Genomic DNA, 24,317 nt, shown 5'->3' on the forward strand with positions numbered 1-24,317 from the left:
TTCTCAAATCCCTGAGACATGCTCCCTTCCCTCCTTCTCTCTCCTATCCGAAGCAGATGTTTCCAAGGTCTTGGCTTCTAATCATCCGACTACCTGCCCGCTAGATCCCATACCCACCCATCTCCTCCAGGCCATCTCTCCGTCTGTTATCCCTGCTCTCACTCACATTATCAATTCATCCCTTTCCACTGGCACCTTCCCTGTAGCATTTAAAGAGGCCCGGATAACCCCGTTGCTGAAGAAACCCACTCTCAATCCTGCTATGCTAGAGAACTACAGACCCGTTTCTCTTCTTCCCTTCATTTCCAAGACTCTTGAACGCATTGTGTTCAACCAGCTCTCCACTTTCTTCACACAAAATAACCTCTTGGATAGCAATCAGTCTGGATTCAAAAGTGGTCACTCCACTGAGACTGCGCTGCTCTCAGTCATTGAGGCCCTAAGGCAGGCAAGGGCAGCCTCCAAATCATCTGTGCTGATCTTACTGGATCTATCTGCAGCTTTTGACACGGTCAATCACCGCATCCTCCTGTCGACTCTCATGTCTATGGGTGTCACTGACACAGCGCTTCTATGGTTCAAGTCGTACCTCTCTGATAGGTCATTTCGGGTATCCTGGAGAGGTGACGTCTCCGAACCCCAACGTCTTGATACCGGGGTCCCTCAAGGCTCTGTGCTTGGACCGCTGCTCTTTTCGATATACATGACATCTCTGGGCTCTGTCATTCGGAAACGTGGCTTTTCCTACCACTGCTATGCAGACGACACTCAACTCCACTTGTCGTTCCACCCTGATGATCCTACGGTTTCTGCCCGCATCTCGGCATGCCTGAGGGACATCTCACTCTGGATGAAGGATCACCATCTCCAGCTTAACCTTGCGAAGACAGAACTGCTTGTCATATCATCTGAACCAAAGATTCAGCACAACTTTTCCATTCAGCTAGGTTCCTCGACCATCACGCCTTCCAAGACGGCCAAAAACCTGGGAGTGGTCATTGATGATCGGCTTAGCTTCACGGAGCATGTTGCCAGCACCGCTCGCTCTTGTAGATTCATCCTCTACAATATTAGGAAAATTAAACCTTTCCTAGATGAGCATGCTACGCAGGTCCTGGTCCAAGCTCTTGTCCTGTCCAGGCTGGACTACTGCAATGCGCTACTGGCAGGACTTCCAGCCTACACGACCAAACCCCTACAGATGATTCAGAACGCAGCGGCAAGAGTGGTCTTCAATGAGCCAAAGAGGGCGCACGTCACTCCTCTCTTTGTCAAGTTACACTGGCTTCCTATAGCAGCCCGCATCAAATTTAAGGCTCTGCTCCTGGCCTTTAAAACCATCACTGGGTCAGCACCCCCTTACCTTCGCTTGCTTATAGAGCCTTATGTACCCTCTCGATCACTGCGCTCTGCCACCGAGCGAAGACTTGTGGTACCATCTCAAAAAGGGAAGAAAACACTAACGCGTACCTTCTCAGGAACTGTCCCACAACTGTGGAATGATCTGCCGATCGTGACACGATCAGCTGACACTGTAGCTGTCTTTAAGACTCGGCTAAAAACCCATCTCTTCCATCATTACCTAACTTCCTAATTACAGATTTACTATCTTTATTTAGTTACCTTCTCTTTATCTCTTTCTCTATTTACCTTCCTCTTTATCTAAAAAATAAAAAATAAAAAAAAATAAAAATACTAACATACCCTTGGCTATGTATATTGTGTTGGACTTGATGAGACTATTTCCAGTGCACTTATGTATTGCTGTTCTTATGTTGCCATAATTGCTTCTATTGTTTACCTCACTTGTAAGTCGCTTTGGACAAAAGCGTCTGCTAAATGACTAAATGTAAAATGTAAATGTAAAATGTACACACTGCACCTTTAAAGTATTACAATAATAACTAAATAAATATAAAAAACAAATAAATAAATATGAGTAATAAATAATTAAATATTTAAACAAACAAATAAATAAATAAATAAGAGTAATAACTAATTAAATATTTAAACAAACAAATAAATAAATAAGAGTAGATTAATGAAGTCTGGTCTGGTCAACTCAGTCCTGTGTAATGTCCAGCACATTTATGTTTAGCCCTGAGGAAGAAAAAACAAGAGAATTGTTCATTCAGTCTTCTATTTATCTATTCATTATACGTTTAATATGATCAGGCTCTTAAACAGAAACTGAACAATGATCTCTGGTCCCTTCAACACCTGTGACTACTCTGTCTGTAATGCTACCTCATGTCTGACAGCAGTGATGAACTGAAGACCCTGCCTGCCTTCATTCTGGATTAAACCAGCTGTGTTTCAAGATCTGCTGTAATGTGGGCCGTTTAGCTGGTTTACGAGCTAAACACTCACAAATAATGCTACGACATTCTGTAGAATTTTAAAGATGAGAGATGGTTATTCATGACCATGTGACACAATACTCATACATGACAAATAATATAGCTTCCATAAGATTAATACCCTACATGCATTCATCATGTAATTATAAGAAACCTCCGATGACAATTACAACCTCTAAGTTCAGAGAGTCTCACTGTACGTGTTAGATTTGACTCTTATTCAGCTTCCAGAGATTTATGTGTGCGTTTAAAAAACGTTCCTGTCAATAATTCTTCACTCACCTTCCGATAAGTCGGGATTCACAAACTGGACTTTCTTTGAGTTTTCAAAAGGCATATTTATACGCCCGTTGACCATTTTATACAGAACCAAACCTAGACTCCAGACGTTTACAGGGATGGCCTGATACCTGCGCTTGTTAAAGACCTCAGGTGGGCAGTAGTCTGGTACTCCTGTAAGCAAGACATTTTCAGAGTTGAACGAACCTGTACAAGCGTAATGTGATTGATAGGTTTCAACTAGGGATGCACCGATAGGATTTTTTTTGGGCCGATACCGATACCGATTTAAACAGACAACTTCTGGCCGATACCAATGCCGATACCGATATTAAATACTTGTATACAATACTATACAGCTGGTCTATTAGCTAGTTTATTTCTGCATCAAATTATTTTTACTGAACATGGATTTGATCTAATTAACATTCAACTGACCAACATAATAAGAGAGACACAAATTAAGCTTAAACAAATATAATAAGAGAGCATGACAACCTTCAAAGGTGGTTTTTGCTATTCAGCATTTATTTTATTAACAACATTAACTCGTTTTTTGACATATAATGGATTTCTTTATGCAGTTAATTAATAGGCCGATACCGATTGTTTTTCTCATGCTATTGCCGATATGCCGATGGTTTCAAATTCATCAAAAATCGGCCGATAAATATCGGCGGCCGATACATCGGTGCATCACTAGTTTCAACACTATGCTACAGCAACACAAAAAGTCAGCTAACCTCTATACTGACTTATATTGTAGCCAGCAGTAGTCAACAGCTGACCACAACCAAAGTCAATCAACTTGAGCTCCAGTGTGCTCGTGTTGACCAGAATGTTGCCCGGATGGATGTCAGTGTGAAACACGCCGTGGTCAATGCAGTCGATCACTCCCTGTACTGCCTGACGCATTAAAACGCGTGCTGTGTTTTCACTCAGTGGTTCTGAGAGATATCTCCATAAGCTTAGGCAGGGCTCAGGGTACTCCATAATCACTATTACATCCTTGGGGTCTTCGAACCATTCAAACATTCTGATCACATTTGGGCTTAAGGGAGCTTCGCTCATCTTAAGCATCAGAGCCACTTCGGTAATCAGAGGTTTGGGATGGCCAGGCTAGAGAAAACAGAGAAAATATTGCTCCAATATATTTGAAGATCTATAGATACAATAAAAACTCAAAATTTTCCAGTATATTTAGGCTTTACTGTTTATTTAAGTCAAGTGGTAGGTATATTAGTCATACTGTATCGTAAGGAATTAAGTAACTTTATATTTATATATTCATTAAGTTTTAACACTCACGATCAAAATAGTACGGCCATCTTCCAACTTGGACATAAATTTAATGGCGACCTGCAAAAGATTTATAAAGTTAAAAAAGTCCCGTCCTTGCACATGTTTTGAACATGGACATACAGTAAATATCTAAGTGCATACAGAATTTTTGTTGAATTTGGGAAGAGCAAACTACCTCTTGGCCATCAGAAATCCGCGTTCCCTGACCAACCGTTCCAAATCCTCCTTTTCCCAGGATATTATTCAATGTATAGTAAGACAGAACATCTCCTGAAACACACAAACACCAAGTACATGACAATATTGTGTATGAGTTTGCAAGTTCCATTCATTGTCAGGCATGAAGCATAATTTTAATGCTGTTTAAAAAACTCTTTTAGGCTTGGTTTCTCAGACAAGGCTTAGCTAAAGCCAAGACTAGACCTTCTTTAATAAATATGCCTTAGTTACTGGTGTTTATCCGGAGACAAATCAAAGGCACTGGCATATTTTAAGATCAAACATGTGTCTTAGTCTAGGACTAGCTTCGTCTTTGAAACCAGGCGTTAAAGGACAAGTTCGGTATTTTAGACTTAAAGCCCTGTTTTCAGATTGTTTATGGTGAAATAGAACGGTTTTGACTGAAATTTCGACATTTGTGGCTGCCCTGAGAATTTTCGCGTGTTTGTGTTTCAGCTCACACCTCTACAATGGGTTTAATGGTGCACTGGAACAATCCTTCCTAAAATGCATTAAACTTTCGTTTACAAAGACGTGAAACTCACCGAGTGGTCAGACAAAAATCGCTCCAAAAGACGCATTCCAACAGGTTTTATCGTAGTTTTTACCAACTCCATTGACTTGTATTAGTTGTGCTGTGAGGTACGGTATTACTCCGCGCCGGGAACTTTGTTTCTATTCTTGCAATTGGCAAAGGCGGATTAGCGCCACCACCTGGGCTGGAGTGTTTATTATTCAAGCTCTAAGCGGAAGAATGTACTGGTGTGAGGCGTTTGGAAAAATAGGTCCACAAGTTAACAACGAATGCTAAAACAGCTGTTGGAAAGCATCTTTTGCAGCGATTTTTGTGTGAGCATATCAGTGAACACCCCTGACCACTCCGTGAGTTTCACGTCTTTGTAAACGAAAGTTTAATGCATTTTAGGAAGGATTGTTCCAGTGCACCATTAAACCCATTGTAGAGGTCTGAGCTGAAACACAAACACGCGAAAATTCTCAGGGCAGCCGCATATGTCCAAATTTCAGTCAAAACCGTTCTATTTCACCATAAACAATCTGAAAACAGGGCTTTAAGTCTAAAATACCGAACTTGTCCTTTAATGTTTAATCCAATACAACACAAAACAGCTAATAGCAGACTAGACGGTTGCGGTAAAGTGAGATGAAATCAAAAGGAATACTTAACGCAATGGTAAATGAAACTTAAAAACTGGACAGAACTAATAATTTAATAATAACTACAGACTCACCATCAGTGGGCTCAAACAGTTTTTCATAAGATGGAGATCTTTGTGGCAGTACAATAGGCTCAATTCTATTGCTTCGGCGGGTGAAGGTTTTCTTCACAGCCTTCCAGGTATTCTTGCAGAACCTACGGATTTTTCCTGCCCTCTTCTTCTTCTTCTTACTTTTGACATGTTGTTCTACATAAAAAAAAAAACAAAAGTAAACGATTAAAAACATCTCTGTTCACAGATTAAAAAGAATGATTCATTTAGCTGCTAATAATAATCATCAAAATTCATAAAGTCAAAACTAAAATCGCTCTTATTTTCTAATTTTGCTCTTATTTTTGTATATTTGTCTCATTTCCTCTTACCATTTGGCTTGATCCCAGTGAATGTTCCATTAGGATTCTTCATGTCATTTAAAATGTCCAGTCTTACGGATGCAGACGAGTTTCCTGTCACCCTCCTGGACTTATTGTCAATTGACAACAAAGAGTCCGATAACTGGTGTCTCTTTTTCATCTCTATGGCTGGCGATGAATTATCATTCACCTCAGCAGACCATAGGTCAGGTGGCAGTGAAAAGTCACTGCTTGCACTGAGTTCTGTCAGTGCTTCAGCGCCATCACTCAGATTGCCATCTTCACCAGCGATGTGCAACGAGGATGCAGACATGATGTCCGATGTGTCCATAACATGCGCTTCCACAAAATCTGAATCCGTGTTTAAAGTTTGTTCCGGCATTGAGCAAACTTTGGCTGCATTTTCACCCTCAACCGAACATGCATGCTCGAGCCAGTGGGAACCTGAACTTTGCTCGAGGCTTGATACAGTTGGGACAGACAGCCCTACCGAAGATTGAGGTGTGTCCGGAATTATTGAGGAAACAATAGGCTCCACTTTATTAGTGCGGCTAGGGAGAAAGAGGCTCGTCACAGCCTTACAAGTTCTCTTAAAGAACCCACGGATCCTGGCCATCTTCCTCCCTTTGCCATGTTGTTCTGAAATGAAGAGAACCACATAGTAAACTGTTAAAAACAATTAGCTATTTATCACAGTTAATAATTCATAAAATGTCCGCGTGCAGCCCAAAATTTGAGACCGTGCGGCCAGTGCGCGTACAGTCCACGTACAACAGCGCATGCGTGTGAAAATATTTCGACAGGACACTCCACTACAAACACTTATTCAAAGGAAATAGACAGCATTTGCACACACACACTTGTTTTTCTTCTTTCATTTTTACTTCTTCCAAGAACAGAAAGCTGTGGAGCATGTTTGTTACCATAATGTTTGATTCCTGTTCTTTGTATTTGCAATGGTGGATTGGTTACTTTTTTCCCATATCCTAATGTTTTTATGTACTGTAAATGTCGCCAAATCAGTGCTGCCCTGACGACCTGGTAGAGTAATAATTGAATTCAAATGATTAATCATTTGTATTACGTATAGTGTCGAACGCGGCCATCCGCGTGTAGCCGCGGGGAGTATACTTGGAAAGCTGCGCGGACACGTGCGCACGCGAGCCAGACGCGGACGTGGAAAAAAGTGAGGCGATGGGGTAGAGGGGGATACTCCAAAAACTGTCACAGGACAGAGATAAGGGGTGGCTATATATAAAGACCCCTTTGCGCTTATGGGTTTACATGAACTCCTACCGACCTTGGTTAAATAAACCTCATTTAATTTTCAATTGAAACGTACAATATTTTAAAAACTGTTGATTGTTCAGGATAAAACATTTCTATACATTGGTGACTTAATGGGAACAGTTGTACAGTTTTTAAGTTCACATTCCTGAAAGATGCTCAATTTTCTTATCAAAAGGACAAAAAAATAGTGTGTGACGTTTAAGTGGACAATACACAAACATTTTAATATACTTATCAGACACAGATAACCGTGTCTGATTGGGTGATAAACAGGCATGGCATTCTCCCTTGTGTGCTATTAATATAGTGACTAATAGATCTAATGTCGGCATAAATGTTTTAGTTTACACATTCATTTCCTCTTACCTTTTGGGCTGTCGTCCACGGTGTTTGACAAATCCATTGGCATTTTGACAGGGCTGGGTGACAAATCCTCTGAAGGGATGTTTTTAAATTTAGGGAAACTGTCACTAGAAATGCCAACTTCCAATACACTTCCTTCACTCTTTTCATAGGTGTCAACATCGGTGTCAGTGAGGGACACTGTAGACGGGATGTTAAAAAAGTGGTTAAATGAGACAATGCGTGTTAATTTGTACACTAGGGCATTTCTGCTGTTTTCACACTATCAGTCTTTTTTCTTTCTGATACATCAAATTAAAAAAAGGTAATAACAGAAAACTACAAGAAAACTTTTCAAATATAAGTCGTACAGTAGACTTCATGCTGCACCCGCACATCCCACATAGGACGTACTCTAATTTTTGTTATGTAGGTGACACTTGGCCATAAAACAGACGTCTTTGTGTGCCAATTTACTAATATTAAAGATCATCTATCTAACGTCAGCATAAATGTAGTTTACATGTTCAATTCATCTCACCTTTTGGACTGTCGTCCACAGTTTGTGCAATATATCCATTCTTGAACTTTCCGCCAGCGCAGAGCGACGAATCCTTTGACTGATGGATATTCAGACCAAGGAATCGGTCACCGCAAACGCCGACTTCAAGTCCCCTTCCTCCTTTTCTTTCAAAGGTGTCCCCCTCGATGCAAATGGGGGACAAACATGCTGAGAATATGATGATAAATCAAAGGTTAACACTTGCGTGTACAACAACTTCTGCACTTCTACTATTGCTTCCTGGTACTTTTCAAATTTAAGTACCAGGAAATATACTCCTAATGGTTAAAAGGCATACCGCACCCATTCACACGACATAGAAATTATGTCTATTTTTGTTCAGGACATTTATTTGGCTTAAATCAATAAAAATGCATGCTTTCATATATTAGTTTGATATATAAATTTGTACTGTAAAATATTTCCAGATTTTCGCAAGACTTAACCCTGGTTTATTTACAGTAAAATATCCTTTTTTACTTGTTGTACTTTAACATTGCAGTAAACTGGACCATTCACTGTTATAACTGCAAATTACTACTATAATTCTAATATATGCTCAATGTTCTTATCAGAATAACACATAGTGTGTGATATTTAACTGGTCAACAATGACATTTAATGTACCTAATAAAAAAGACACTAGTATTGGCCCATATTGTACAATAATTGTCTACTAACAGTAACTATATTCTAATATCAGCATCAATTTAGTTTGCACATTCATTCATTTCATCTTACTGTACCTTTTGGACTGCTGTCCTCAGCATGTATAATAAAGGGTTTCATGAACATTTGGTCAGCGGAGAACAACATATCCCATGCCTGGATGTTGCTGACATCAGGAAAACTGTCACTCCTGACTTCCTGTCCATGATCTCCTTTACACTTAGAAATGCCACCCTCGGTGTTGGTGAGGGGCAAACGTACTGTAGATATGACAAAAATGATAATTTCTCATCAATATAACACTAATGTGTGATATTTACAGTAAGTGGTAAAGAAAGACATTTTTATATATACACATTGCCTGACAACCGTGTTCAGTTAGGCCATAAAATATACATTGTCTTCTAATATAAGAACTTATATCTAATAACCACATAAATGTAGTTTGAACAAAATTATTAATTTTATCTTACCTTCTGGACTTTCGTCCATAGCACGTAAAATAGACGCCTCCGTAAACTTTCCGTCAGCGAAGTGCGACGAATCCCGTGAATGATTGGTGGTCAGACCAGGGAAAAAGTCACTCCAAACGCTGACTTCAAGCCCGTCATCGTCCCTGCTCTCGGTGCTGCCCTCGGTGTCAGTGAGGGACAAACCGGAGTACATGATGAGCGGTCAAGTGGTCGAAAACACGTGTGAACAAACACCAATACACTACGTATAAGTGGTTGTAAACTCGTTTATTTCTGCACTCTCGCACTCGATGAAGCTTTTGATCGCTTTGTAAAGTTTGAGTCTCTTTCTGTGATTTTCTTCGCTTTCGCTCAGATGATCATTGAATGAGTGTGTGACTGCAGTTCTGTGAGCTGCTATTTATACCCGTCTATGGGACGCGAGCATTATGATGTCAAAATACAGTAACTGTTACGCACTATTGTCATAATGTTGTACACGTCACAGTGCACTGATCTAACTTTGTCGTAATAATAAAGCCACCGCGCTGCCATATTGACTGTTTTTATATCTAAAGTCTCTTACAACTAAGCATTGTTATTTATTTATCTGAATTTTACTTGCTCAAAACAGTAATTAAGTGAATTAACGTTACTGTACATTCATGTTCATTAACGTATGCACATAAGATTGTTCACCTTGTACATGTATTAACTGTTATGTATTTTTATTTGTACACTGAGTAAACAATTAAACGCTTTCTTTAATGCTTTTTTGAAACTGTCTAAGTATTTGATTGAGCAATAACGTTACGCATATGATTCCTATTCAAATCAGATTGTAAAAGAAGCCATAAAGTATCATGCAGCTTTTAAACAGCTTTAATGTTGCAACGGTTAAAAATGTTTACCTTAAGGATTTCTATATTGCTTATCGTACTCGAAAAGGACAAAGATTGTAGCTAACTTTGATAAGCTTATAAAACAAGGTGAAATTAAATGTTTTGAGTCAAGGTCGCCCTCTGTCGGTTGGGCATACCAAACACTTAGCACAAGGGTATTTGGCAATCCAATCTAATTTTATTAGACTCTTATGTTTAGTTATTTTAAAGATATTTCAATGTAATTGCAATGAAACGGCTACTAGTGCAGTCATTATCTGAAATGCTTTATTTCAGTATTTAACAAATATCTCTTTTGACTGCAAAATCCTCTTTGTGCATTGGCAAAATCATCCACTTAAAAAAAACACACACACACTTCTTTGGAAACAGTAAACCATTTCAAAATCACTAAAGATGCAACTAGAAAAATTGCAAATAATGAACGTTATGTGAAAATAAAGAAATGAAACCCACACATTATATGAACATTAGGGGGCGCTGTGACTTTCACGTACTTGTTAGTTGCATTCATCTGTAGGTAGTGCTGGGCGATTTGGCCTAAAAATAAAATCTCCGATTTTATTTTTTTTAATTCGACTTCCGATTTTTTTCCGATTCCCCCCCCCACTTATTAAGAAAAGCAATAAGTACAAACGGCAGACAACTTAAAGCAAATTTTGCTTTTATTTAATCAAAAGCAAGACAAATGTAACCCCCATTTTTGAGATGAATAATAAATAAATAAACACCCTCTTGTAATCAAAGTCCCAGCTGTGTTTTAAGTCACAGCTATGATGTTGTTGATGTTGCTATAATAACGCTACGGAAGCCCCGGGCAGCCAAAAATGCGCCATTAAAAAATTGAATTACTTATTTTTTAAATCGCCCACAACAAAAAATTCGAATTAATTCATTAAATCGATTTTTCGCCCAGGCCTATCTGTAGGCCTACTTGATTAATTTTCTTAACAATGTCGATGAAGTCTAATGCCGCAAAAAATTAATAAATAAATAAAAATATATGGCAAAAAATAAATTGACAGGCTAAATAAACTTAAACTTACGATTGTTTAGAGAATAAATCTTGTTTATTGTTATTATATAAATATTGTTTATTCTTAACCAATGTTTTATCATTATTTAAAATGTTAACATACATAAAAAAACACAATTTTGGAGACCATTGGTCTAAACTGATGTATTACATGGTGTACATAAAAGCACATCAGGAAGTTTAAGGCTGTCATCTCCCTTTGAATACATTGTGGATAATATTACACACAACTGATTCAGCAAATAACCAAGTACGTCAGACATAATGATATGCAAAGAGCATGAGTAGCCATATAAAACATCAGGAAATAGCTCTTTGTTTATATGGAGCTCAAAAGAACAATGATTTACATTTTTGTCTATGTGTTTCGTCTTACCAGTGCAGCTGTGTCTTCAAACTGCTCCCCACAGCATGACTTTGGTCTGCCAGTATTCTTAACAACTGAAGACTTTACAATAAGGGGGATTTTTCCTTTGCATTATAGAGTTGAGCTTCCATCAATAGACTACATAACAAAACCTTTAAAAGCTCAGTGTCAAGGATAAGAATGTGGGCTTTGTGTTCTCCTTAGCTGAGATGTTCAATATTTTGTCTAGAATTTGTTTTAATTCTGAAATCAAATAATATGATGTCAACTTATTGAAAAATAAAAAATAAATGTTATTCCATTGTATGCAGGTTTGATCCAAGGGCCTTTCGTTGGGCTCTCACTATGAAGCTTGCGAAAAATTCAAATTTTCAGGAACTGTGAATTATGTAATACATTATTTTTATATTGTATTCAGACATTTTATTTTTAGACAATGGTAATTAGATGTGTATTTGTTTTATACTCATAGATAAACTACTTCTCAACTTGCTCTTGCCTAAGTGATCGCAAGCAATTTCCAACATTTTTCCGAGTGGTTCCCAATGATGATTACCAGGTCAAAGCAATCACACAACTTTTAAAGAAGTTTGGCTGGACATGGATTGGTGTGGTCACTGAAGATCATGACTATGGCAGGTTTGCTTTGCAGGGCTTAAAGCAAGAGATTGAAAACACTGACATTTGTTGGGCCTATCATGAAATGATCCCTAAAGACTACACCCGGGAAAAAGCTCTTAAGATTTTATATGTCATGAATTTTACCCATTCTTGAGAGAGTTTATGATTCAGAATATCACAGGAATTCAATGGATTGCAAGTGAGGCCTGGGTTACAGCTTCAATCTTAGCAAAGACATATCCATTTTTAGAGGGCACAATTGGGTTTGCAATTCGTCAAGGACACATTCCAGGTCTGGAGGATTATCTAAAAACAGTGAATCCAGAAAGATATCCGAGAATAATGACAGCATTTTTCACAATGTACTGTTTTTAAAATTAAGTCAGAGAGATGTTGGTTTTGCCGGTTGTTGATGAGTAACAGCTGTGAGTGATTACAACGCGCTTAAGCAGCCACGTGACAGAAAAATAAGTGAACATTGTCCCTATGTGAAGTGAGCTAGGGTCCTTACCAGTGCCCGAACCTGTGCACACGATATACTGATTCACGACCTCGGGAGCTAGGGAACGAATTGAGACACACGGCTTGAATATGAGGGTATAGACCAATTTAGAGTAGACGTCACAGTTACGTCACTGCAAGCTGCGCGCGCAATGCGGTTGCAGAAAAACAGTGGAAATGAATTAGACACGAGTGAAAAGAGCAAGATAACTCACTAGAAAATGTCCGGTTGTGCTGTTAAGTGTCAGAATAAGAATGCCAAAAAAGATGGCTTTCATTTTTATAGAATACCATCGTCAAATACATCATTTGAAGATAAACGTAGGTGTTTATGATTACAATAAGCCCTTAAACGGACAGAATGGAGCGAGGAAATCATCTGGAAATCTTTTAATAATTAGAATAGAAAATAAGTAGAGAAGATGTCCGGTGTTCTGTCGAAGTCTGTTCCCTCCATGTGTTTCTTATAGCGTTTTTATCATGTTACAATTATAATTTATTAAGGAAGAAATAATAAAAAACTGTAAAATTATGAAATATTTAATAAACGCTATTATATATAATACATGATAGTATTGCTTTTACATGTACTTTAGCGATTCAGACTGTACAAATATTTGATTTAGCAAAAAAGAACAATACATATACATTACATACATGCATATCAGTAGCCAAGCCATTTAAACTTTTGATCTATCTAAAAAAATAAACGTAATGTGATTAAACGCTATAAGAAACATTGCACTAAAGGGAAACATAAAGGAATCAGACTTCGACAGAACACCAGATCCATAAAAATCACGGTTTAATGCTAAAACACTTCACAACCCTACTGCGGAGCAGTCACTTTCTGCAACCAGTTTGGCTCCGCCCACACAAAACGTCATCTCTGTTTGCAAACACGAAATTGGTCTATTGGACCTGGAAAGTCCTTGAAAGGTCCTTGAATTTGAAGTTAACTAAGGAACACTATTCAGGTACACTTTAAAAAATGCTGGGATATTTTTGCAGCGTTTGGTCAAAAAGGGACAAACCCATCCCGTTGCTGGGACATTTTAACCCAAAATGCTGAAATGTTTAACCCCTTAGGAGTCACCCCACCCTATTGAGTGAAATCTAGCTTTCAGACGATATAGAGTTTGTAAACTCTATAGTTTGTAAAATATTGATGTAAACTTAGGTGTCCTGTATTTGGGACAGCGGCACTTAACGGGTTAACCCATTGTCAAGTCAAATGTTACATTTTCTGAGTTATTTTAAACCAACGGCTGGGTTTGTCCCTTTTTGATCCAGTGGTTGAAAAAAGAAATTTAAATTTGCATATTGTGCATAGTACACATACAAAATAATGCTGAAATAGCATAAATTTATCTCCGATTCGTGAGGTTTTGCGTATGGCTAAGATTGTTTAGTATAAATGAATACATTTACTATCAAATCAATAATTTGCAAATCATGACAAAACACCAAAAACATTTTTCTGACTTTATTTCAAGTGCATGTGGTTTCACAAATAGATAGAAATGCATATACGTGACCTACTGTCAATGTAAATTCCTTGTGACAAGTGAAATTGTTGGGAAGATAAAGCTTTACATATATATTTATTTATATAATTTTACATTCCTTCACAGGCAATGTCTGCCAATAGACAACTATTCGACAGGATATTTATTGTTTTCACTGTGTCTATTTTAAATATGAAAACATTTGTAGGAGTACTAAACTATTACATGAATAAGTTCAAGAAGTATATAATATAATACTTATGGCAAACATTCATAAAGAAAATAAAAGCTATTCAAATTGCTTAGTTTTTCAAGGTATCTGATTGTATGATCGCCCAAACTATAGCTCTGTACAAATGTAAAGATTAGGAGAAATATAAGTTTTAGAATTAAACTGATATTTGTTTAAACCCAGGCCTTTTCTTAATCCTAAACAATGCAAACTACTACATCAACAATTACATTAAACTCTGGTTTTGGGATATATTAAAATCACAGGTCCTGTTTTAGGTATTACTCTGCCTCTTGATAAACATGTAAAACATTAATGTTGGCGAAAATTCATCCAAAGTCCTATTTAATTGCTAACCAATATGTATATATCACAGCAATACAATGCAAAATAAATGTAGTTTGAGGACAGTTGCAGCACAAAACAGTGAACAGCCATTTACCCGCAAATAAGATATTAAAACCAAAGGGTGGGCAAATATTAGCCATCTGGACCACCAGATTTTATTCAGACAACCAAGTATGAGCTTTATGGTGCCAAACAGGTCAATGCAAAAGTTAGGATTGTGATGAATAAAAAGCACAATGAGGAAAGCAAAAACCCGGTCGAAGAGCGGTGCTTGGTTGCAGTCGACAAACAAAACATAATGATCATCTAAATAATAACCTAACATTGTAAAATTTCTTTGATAAGGTCTTTTAAAGATAAGAGTAACATGTTTGGAGAGCATGACGAAGGCTTTTAATCGCTAGCTTTGGTTCCGTTGTAGTCGCCCTGCATGTCTATGTCATCCTCCGCTGCATCAGAGCTGTCAATCATTCCCCGTCGGCTGCCACCTCCAGTGCGTCTCGTACTGCTGCTGAAGGATGATGGTTCATTGCCTCGCCTGAAATATTATGACAAATTTTAGCATAAAAGCAGTGTTAAAGGGGATATATCATGAAAATGTGACTTTTTTTCATGTTTAAGGACTGTGATTGGGTCCCCGGTGCTTCTATCAACCTAGAAAATGTGAAAAAGATCAACCCAGTAACTTAGTTTTTGTAAACAATTCTCTGCAAGCATGTGGAAAAAACAGGTATTTGAGATTTGTCTCCCCTTGTGATGTCATAAGGGGATCTTATTATAATCATACCGCCCCTTAATCTGCACTATACAACCACGTCACTGCCATTTAGTACAGAGAGAGAGAGAGAGAGAGAGAGAGAGAGAGAGAATAATTGACAGCACAATTAAGTTTCAATTTTAACAAACCACTATCATAGCGATCAGTGTTTGCATATCATCAGCTCATTAGCATTTAACAGGACACACCCAAAAGCCAAATTTTGCCCACACCTACAAAGTGGCAATTTTAACATGTATAATAAATTATCTGCGGGCTATTTTGAGCTAAAACTTCACATTTGTACCCTGGGGACAGCTAAGATTTATTTAACATCTTAAAAGATTTTTCTGTAATGTCCCCTTTAAGGACGCATTGTCTCTTACTGTTGGTTGCTTGGGTATCTGGTACATCCTTAGATAGCACCTTTAATAATGATGTTCATAAGTGCAGCTGTATTCATATAAATGTGCAACTGCAATGCACTCATAGGGGGCGTGCACACCAAGGCGTTTACGTTGGCTGGTGTAGGTTTTCAATTGTTTACAATGGAAGCGCCGCACTTTTCCAAAACGCCAGCAGCTGACATTTTTGCCCTTACTGCGTTCAGCGCCTGTGGGTGAAACGCTCAGCTCGTCAACGTCACTTCACACTAAGCTGTTCAATCACAGTGGAGGAGGGGCGGGATAAATATCACAACAACCAACCGGCGAATCGTTCAACGACTGATAAAGCTGAATTGTCATAGCATCCAAAGCGAAGAGTTGAAAAAACGCCGGCAAGCAGCCACAGTCGACATCCGCCTGCTGTTTCAGCCGCGTTTATATGCTTTGGTGTACACGCACCCTTACATCTTACAGCATCATAATGTGAAGACATACCACCACAATACAGCCTTTACAGTGAAAAACAGCACAGTAGTTATTAGTTCAGGTTTGTAAAAGGTTTCAAGCAGTGCTTTTACCTCATTTGTGAACCTGTAAATGGGCTAAATGAGGTTGGTTCGGAAAACTGAACCATGCTTTGAGACAGAGGGAAATATGGTCCATCTTTTAAATATTACTTTGAACCTTATTGTAACAAATGTAAGAATCTATAATAAATAGTGTACTATAGCCAAGTGTACTAAGTGATTTTTATGAAAGCATTGATGATACACAGTATTGTGCAAAAGAATTAGGGCACCACCAGGTTTAAAGGGCACCAATTATGCCCATTTTAACAAGATGCAATCTAAGTCTCAGGTGTGCCTAGAATGTGTCTGTGAAGTTTCAGCACAAAATACCCCATAGATCATTTATTATAGCATGCTATAAAATACCCCTATTTGGGTGGGAGCAAAAACAACACTGTTTTCAAGTGTGTACCTGTAAAGGAAAACAAACCATTTTTCATGTTCTTACCTCAACTTAGAAAAATGAATCCATACCAATCTTTTTTTAATGCGTGCACTTCATCTTTGCACAGTGTGTCGTGAATCTGTTAGCATTTAGCCTAGCCCCATTCATTCCTTAGGATCCAAACCGGGATGAATTTAGAAGCCACCAAACACTTCCATGTTTTCCCTATTTAAAGTAAGTATGGTGGCACAAAATAAAACGTGCGTCCAAGGCCGAAGTGCTGCAAACTGAGTGCTTTACTTCCACCATACAATACAGTTCTCAATTTTATCTGTTTAAAAAAATCGCCACGTTTTATTTTGTGCCACCATACTTACTTGTGTAACTACTCATGTAACAGTCTTTAAATAGGGAAAACATGGAAGTTTTGGTGGCTTCTAAATTCATCCCTGTTTGGATCCTAAGGAATGAATGGGGGGGCTAAGCTAAATGCTAACACATTCACGATGCGCCATACAAAGATTAAGTGCACGCAGTGAATAAAGATAGGTATGTATTAATTTGTCTATGTTGAGGTAAGAACATAGTAAAATATTGAAAAATGGTGGTGTTTTCCTTTAAATGCAAATGATCTGAATGAGTGAGACTAAAAGAGACAGCACTTTCAGTTAAAATAGATCTGATTACTGGCAGACGATGTACAACTCGCCAATGGAGGAAACTATGGTAATGCAGGACTGTCAGTCAGTGGCCGTGGGGTGGGACTTTATCAGTGTGACATCACATTAACAAGAGAATCGAAACAGCATGTCTAATGAGACAGCTTTGGTTTAATGGGGATTAACAAAGAAGAAGTGGGTGGATTTTTTTCATTGTGGTTGTGTTCACACACTGCCAACACACATTTACGTATTTATAAGTGCCCTTTAATGTTTTAGCAAAGTTTTAATGACCATTCATATAAATTTATTAATAGTAATTTTTTGCTCTCATTATTAAAACACAAACCGAAAATACAATAAATATGTATACAAAATGTAGAAAAAAATTATTCTTTGGGCAAAGTCAGTATTTTGTGTAACCGCTCTTGGCACTAAAAACTTTTTTTATTTTTTTTAGGAGACTGAAGTCGATTAGAATTAAAAATAGAAATTAGGATTAGGAGACCCTGCAGGTTTAAGTGTAAGGGAAGGTAACATTAAAAGTTTGTCACTTTAGCTTTTACTTTTATTTAATTTTTAATCCCGCATGCAAATTTCCTATATTTTCTGTTTGTATTTTGACTGAGAAATAATTATATATGCTCACTATACCATTGCAAAAACAGACATTTAATGGTGGCATGGTGGCCCTACACTTTTGCCCAGTACTGTACATACATGTATAATGCTGATAAATTTGGTCAATAGGCTTTATGCCCAGCTGCACTACTTCCTGAACTTCAGCCAGCTCCTTGTTTCCTGTCTGCCATTATTGGACAAACTGATTAATCCAGGTGTGCCTGACCTCAGTAGTCACAACAACAATAATCAGACACACCTGGATTAATCAGTTTGTCCAATAATGGCAGACAGGAAACAAGGAGCTGGTTGAGGTTCAGGAAGTAGTGGAGCTGGGCATAAAGCCTATTACCTTTTGAATTTGTGTGAATCATAATTTTAAGCACTACCCATCAAATAAAAACAGTAAGGTTCAGGAGGCTGTGCTATATTGTGAATATGCAGTATGCTTATGCCACATAAGTGTAGCGTTATTCACAAAAAAAGACCTCCTTGTACATAAGATGATTAGTTTCACACTTTGTTTGTCTTTAGTGTATAAGAAACCATATTTCACTCTTTTGTTAGTGAAAGAAAAGCTCTGTGAAAAGTATAACGACTATGTCAACTTTTCAGCACAGAGGTACCTGCATAGTCACTGTGTGGGTTCTGGATTGCCTCTGTAACAGAGATAGACAATCTTCGGTTTGCAGTCTATAAATGGATACGATTTGGGCTGCGCTAACTTGGACGATGCTACTAATGCCGCGGTCAAATGACTTTCAGCATACGAAATGTTTACATAGACCCCAGGGTTTCCCGCAGCACTTTTCAGTTCGGGCGGCCCACCTAAGCTGGGATACCCTACCACCTTAACTAGGTCATCCAAAAAAAAATTTGCTGCACAAAAGGCCGTCAAGTGCATCTCGGAGAATAGCGTGGACGCATTTCACATGGACGAAATGAGAGAAAGACATGGTCCGTCAATGTCTGGAGGATAACTAGCCTGTTGATATAACATTTAATTCATTAAAAATCTAGTATGTGTTCATTTTCTGTCATAGTTTCTTCAAAATTGAGTTTTATTTGAGTGTTATAAATAAAAATATTTTCATCATGACACGTATGCCCCGCCCCTTTGATTGCCACGCCCCCGGCCCGCCCACCTGCACAACCCTACCACCTTAACTAACAAATTTTCTGCGGGAAACCCTGGACCCCTAGACATATGGGCAGCAAATCGTTTTGATGCTCTAAAGTGTTTGTTTTATTTGCACATCGTAGATTCTTACGTGCTTGCATCATTAAAGAGATAGTTCAGCGAATAATAAAAATTACCACATGATTTACTCACCCTTAAGCCATCAGAGTTACACAAGTCCATCATCTTTCAGATGAACACAATTTGAGTTATTTTAGAAAATGTCCTGGCTCTTCCACGGTAGAAAACTATACTATAATACTAGTTTCCGGTAGCGGCCAATGCACATTCACCAGAGAGTATCAGCGTAGGACGTAGCGTATGACGTTTAGTGACCGGGTGTGCCTCATAAGTATCGAAAAGTAAAGCCGCTGGCTCTTTGATCGCCCCCTTGGTGGCTGGCTGCAGTACAAGTCATAAACCCCGCCCTCTCCATTCAAACAAATGGGACTCGACTCTAAAGAAAAAAATTATTTACACTTCAAATAAAGTTTTTTGAAAGATGGTTTCGTCCTTTCAGGTAGTTGATATCACGCTGATATATATTAAATTGTTTTTTTTTGTGATACGTTTTATTTTAGCTAGCAATTTGATGCTATAGAAACGGGGCTTGTCGTTATGATTGGCGTTGTTGAATTGGTCGCACGAGAGTTTGGGCGGAAGTTTGATACCGCGGCTCTGCCTCTGGCTCCATAGACGATTCCGTCTGCGCATGCCTTGGCTCCAAACTGACGTTTTTACGTAACATGGCGGCGACCATGGTCGAACACTTTTGTCTTCAAGGGAGGCGACGTCGCGATGTCCATCTTTTTTTACAGTCTATGGCAATGACGTAGTTGCCTAGTGACGAACACGGATGCACAGATGAGATACCAAAATGCCAGTCATGAAGTCCAAGAATATTAAAGAAAATGGCGGAGGATTTCGATATAAACAAAAGGACATTGACCCCCCCAGTCACATTAGCTACAAGCGACAGAGACAGAGCGACCGACTACCATTCATTTTCAATTGAAGTGGCCGTTTGCCAGCGACAAGCGACGAGCTCGCCGCTGCGCGAGCAAGGCGGGACCAAAATAGACAAGCAGGCTATTTTATGCAAATGATGAGCGATGCGACAAAGCGACTGCCAATTGGAGTGAAGGAGCAGCGTGACGTAGGTCTGTGGTCTAGTCTGAGAAAATTATTCAAGATGGCGGAAAATGCGTATTTATGTATATATCTGATAAGTTTGGCAATTTATCTCATATATTTTGTTACTTTAACTCTTTCAACGCCAGCGTTTTTAAAAAAAGTTGCCAGCCAGCGCCAGCGTTTTTCATGATTTTCACCAAAGTTTAATGCCTTCCAGAAAATGTTCTTCTTTAAATATATAAACATACAATATACCAAATAAAAGAACAGACCCTCTGCTTTCAAACAAAAAAAAAAACGTTTCATCCTACCTTTAGTGGTTCTTTTGCAATCAGCTTTTGAATATGGGTAGGTTTTTGCAAAAACACCATATTTTGAGCAAAAAGCAGAGATAATTCCATTTTTGTGACGGACTTTTCATAGAGATCCCATTCAGAGCGATCTTTAAAACAGACACGGACATGCAGCCGCTTGCCATAGGGCAAACTTCCGGGTTTAAATAGTTGCGGAAGGGCGCCACCTGGTGGATAATAGCGGTATTGCGGAAAGACGGAAAATCTCGTCATTGGCAGGGAAGCGTTTTCTCTTAATTGACGAGATATCTTGTCAATGGCGGGGAAAGAGTTAATAGAGAAATAAATACTTTTAAATCCAAAAACACCTTTCTTGTAACTTAACAATACCTCTAAAGTGACTTTTGATACCGCTTTTAGAAACTAGCCAAGGAACGCCCATCAAGCAAGTGCGTGTCGCTCGGTGTCGTTCACTTTTGTAGCTAATGTGACTGTAGGGTGAGTTATCTGTGGCTAAAACAACCAACAACGACAGTTCTCGCGGAGTCTATTCTCACTGGATCTTGCGCATAATGCACATTGGCTGCTACTGGAAGCTAGTTATTATAGTTTATAAAGTTTTAAATATGGATATTTCTCTTGCACACTATTACATTGATTACCCTCCAAAGACCTTTATTATGTAGCTGTGAGGATTACGTCTTTGAATGATGGATGCACTTTTTGAAAGTCGTGGACCCTGTTTTCTATCGTTATAAAGCTTGAAATAGGAAATTTTCTAAATGACTCCAACTTTGTTTGTCTGAAAGATGATGGACGTGTATCTCAGATGGCTTGAGGGTAAGTAAATCATGGGGTAATTTTTCGCTGAACTATCCCTTTAATGCTGCCTTTGTGCAATATTGTTATTTTTTGTGTTTCCTCCTAATGAAACTCTTACGTAATGTAACTGTCTATTAGTTACAGATCTTCACATAATACGAATGAGCAGGTCAGAGTTCACCACATCTGAACGTTTAAACATGGCGAAATTCAAATTAATGAAAGTAAATGAAACGAAAGGTCCGTGTGACTGTTATAACTTATAAAATTAAGTTGACTTTTTTCAACTATATTTTATAAGTTCTAGCACTCATCTCTTGTCAAGATAAATAACAGTAAGTTGACATGACTTATGAATCTGAGTTGATTCAATGAAACAATTAAAGGCAGCAAAGATTTTTTTAGTGCATGTTTTATGAACGCATACCGAAGTTTGCTCTTTAGGGAAGTGACCTCGCGGCTCATGGTGTCATTGGCCTCCGTGGCCTCATCCAGCTCCCGCTGAAGCTTTCTGCGAGCGGCAGTGATTCGCTGGGACTCCTCCTCGCTCTCCTCCAGCTGCCTCTTTAACTGCTTGACACGAACATTGGCCTTGTCCGCCTGAGATCAAAAGAGAAAAACATACCACATACTCGTATACGCGCAGAATATTTTTGACTATTCTGAAAATTTTATTTTATAACAAATATGAAAACTTGCAGTATCACCTGATCTTTGTATTGTTCTGCCTGTTTTCGTTCTTCCTCCACTTGGGTCATCAAATCTTTCAGTTTCTTGTCTTTTTGACGATTCGCCTTTGCTGTGTTCTGCTTTTCTCTGCGTTAGACAAACAGTATTTAAACCTAATTGTATCAAACAAGACAGGTAACTATGGGTAGATGATATATTCGTACCTTTATAACTTTATCTTAAAGGCACACAAGGCAAGTCTGAGTATTATTTCTCTACTAGCTCCCCCTAGTGTCTGGGAGTAAATGCGTTCTATATCTAGGACTATACGAGACTGAAGGACACCGGGTCGGATACAGCGAACTTGCAAGTGGGGTATTCTTCCTACAGACGGTAGGGGCGGGCGAGAGAGTCTTCATTCGTCATGTAATGAGTCATTTAACCATATACCGACTTATGAAGATGATTTATTAACATAAAAATGCTGCCTTGTGTCCCTTTAAAATCACGTTATTCCAAAAAAATTTTTTTTTTATTTTACACATTTCATAGATGCTTTTATCAAAAATATTTAAAGGGATAGTTCACCCCAAAAGGACAATTCTTTCATCATTTACTCACTCTCATGTTGTTACAAACCTATATAAAGTTCTTTGTTCTGATGAACACGAAGGACGATATTTTGAGGAATGTTTGTAACAATACCGATCAGAAGCCCCATTGACTTCCATAGTATTCTTTTTTTCTACTATGGATGTCAATGGGGTTTCTGATCGTTTTGGTATAAAAAGCTACAATATAAGAAATACTTGCCTGCTCTCCTGGTCAAGTTGTTCCTCAAGTTGGGCGACTTTGGCCTCGAGAGCAGTGATGGAGGACTTAAATTTGGATTTGACTTGGTTCTCCATTTCCTGAAGTTTAGCCTTCAGCTCTTTATTCTGTCTCTCCATCAGCTGCTTGGCGCTCTCGTTCTTCTGGGATGTGCTGCGTTCGGCCTGGAGCTCAGTGGTAAGTTGGTCAACCTGGAAGATGGGAAAACATATTGAGGAAATTACATGAAACATTAAAAAAGTGGGTTCTTGGTCCATTTTTTATTTTATTTTTAGGGATAGTTCACCCAAAAATGAAAATTCTCACCCCCATTTTGTTCTTAACCTGTATGAGTTTCTTTATTCTTTTCAACAAAAAGAAGAAATTTTGATAAATAAGGTTAACCACACAGTTGACTGTACCCATTGACTTCCATAGTAGGAAAAACAAATACTATGGAAGTCGATTGGCACCTTCAAGTGTCCGGTTAACCTTATTTATCAAAATATCTTCTATTGTGTTCAACAGAATAAAGAAACTGAGTAAATGATGATAAAACTTTCCCCTTATCACCCCAGGAACCTCAGAAAAAGTTATTTGTAGTGACAAAAGATTCTGCAGACTATAAAAAGGTTAAAAAGAAATGGTTCTCTATATGGCATCGCTTTTATGCACCTTATTTTTAAGGTGTGTATGGTTTCATAAAGTGTCCATAGGAACTTATAACTGTGTTTGGATGTATATTACATATTATCCCAATATATCATATGTACCTGCTGGGCACTCTTCCTTAGTCTATCATTGAGCATCTCCATATTTCCTTGCTCTTCTTCCAGCTCCTCCTCCAGCTGTTGAATCTTCGCTTCAAGACGTCTCTTCTCATCAGACAGCGCAGACCTTTAAGATTCAGTCATGCCAAATATTAGAGTTTAAATTTAATTATCAACTTTGAATTCACCAAATTCTGTAAAACTGAGAAATAAACTATGTCGGTACTGTAGGCTAAAATGTAAGAAATTTCATATAACTGAAGTCTAGAGCTGCACAAACAGTTTTTCGCAGTTTAAGTACACCAGCCATATGAATTTTATGGCCAACAGAAGTTAATATATAATAGGATTATCCAGAATTCCACAGGATTAAAATGTTTCTGTGATGTTTTATGTGGGAATAATTTAGCCCTTCTCACTTTCCAGACGCATTGCTGGCGAGCTCATCGGCCAGTTCATCGCGCTCGGCTTCTGCTTGCTTCTTGGCTCTCTCAGCTGCTGCCATATCCTACATTTGAAAAATTGCATACATTGTGAGATCTATAATTTAGCTATGATTAATAAATTATTATTTATTTTAAATTCCTCTAAATATTTTATTAAATTTTTCTTACTATCTGGTTTTAATTTTAAAATACCAATATTCAATATAATTTACATTTTGGCATTGACTCTTGAAAT

The 24,317-nt window shown here is 38.2% G+C and overlaps 2 protein-coding genes across 2 annotated transcripts in view; both read right to left on the reverse strand.

Moving 5' to 3' along the window:
- Positions 1-2,033: 2,033 nt before the first annotated feature.
- Positions 2,034-3,967, reverse strand: LOC135783310 (serine/threonine-protein kinase pim-2-like). The gene is made up of 4 exons (XM_065294001.2): positions 3,962-3,967; positions 3,383-3,758; positions 2,643-2,813; positions 2,034-2,100 (listed from the first exon to the last, which is right to left on the reverse strand). Exons 1-4 carry the CDS (start codon positions 3,965-3,967, stop codon positions 2,063-2,065), a joined length of 591 nt encoding a protein of 196 aa, XP_065150073.2. The 3' UTR covers positions 2,034-2,062.
- Positions 3,968-13,964: 9,997 nt separating this feature from the next.
- Positions 13,965-24,317, reverse strand: part of myh11a (myosin, heavy chain 11a, smooth muscle) — a 52,988-nt gene continuing 42,635 nt past the window's right edge. Inside the window, exons 36-41 of the mRNA XM_065293695.2 lie at positions 24,056-24,144; positions 23,640-23,763; positions 22,870-23,078; positions 22,095-22,203; positions 21,815-21,987; positions 13,965-15,119 (exon numbers count right to left, since the gene is read on the reverse strand). Of these exons, the coding sequence (XP_065149767.1) occupies positions 14,975-15,119; positions 21,815-21,987; positions 22,095-22,203; positions 22,870-23,078; positions 23,640-23,763; positions 24,056-24,144 (849 nt within the window). The 3' untranslated portion in view covers positions 13,965-14,974. The remainder of the gene's footprint in view (positions 15,120-21,814; positions 21,988-22,094; positions 22,204-22,869; positions 23,079-23,639; positions 23,764-24,055; positions 24,145-24,317) is intronic.

This window comes from Paramisgurnus dabryanus, chromosome 7, assembly GCF_030506205.2.
Source record: "Paramisgurnus dabryanus chromosome 7, PD_genome_1.1, whole genome shotgun sequence".
NCBI classification, from domain to species: Eukaryota; Metazoa; Chordata; class Actinopteri; order Cypriniformes; family Cobitidae; genus Paramisgurnus; species Paramisgurnus dabryanus.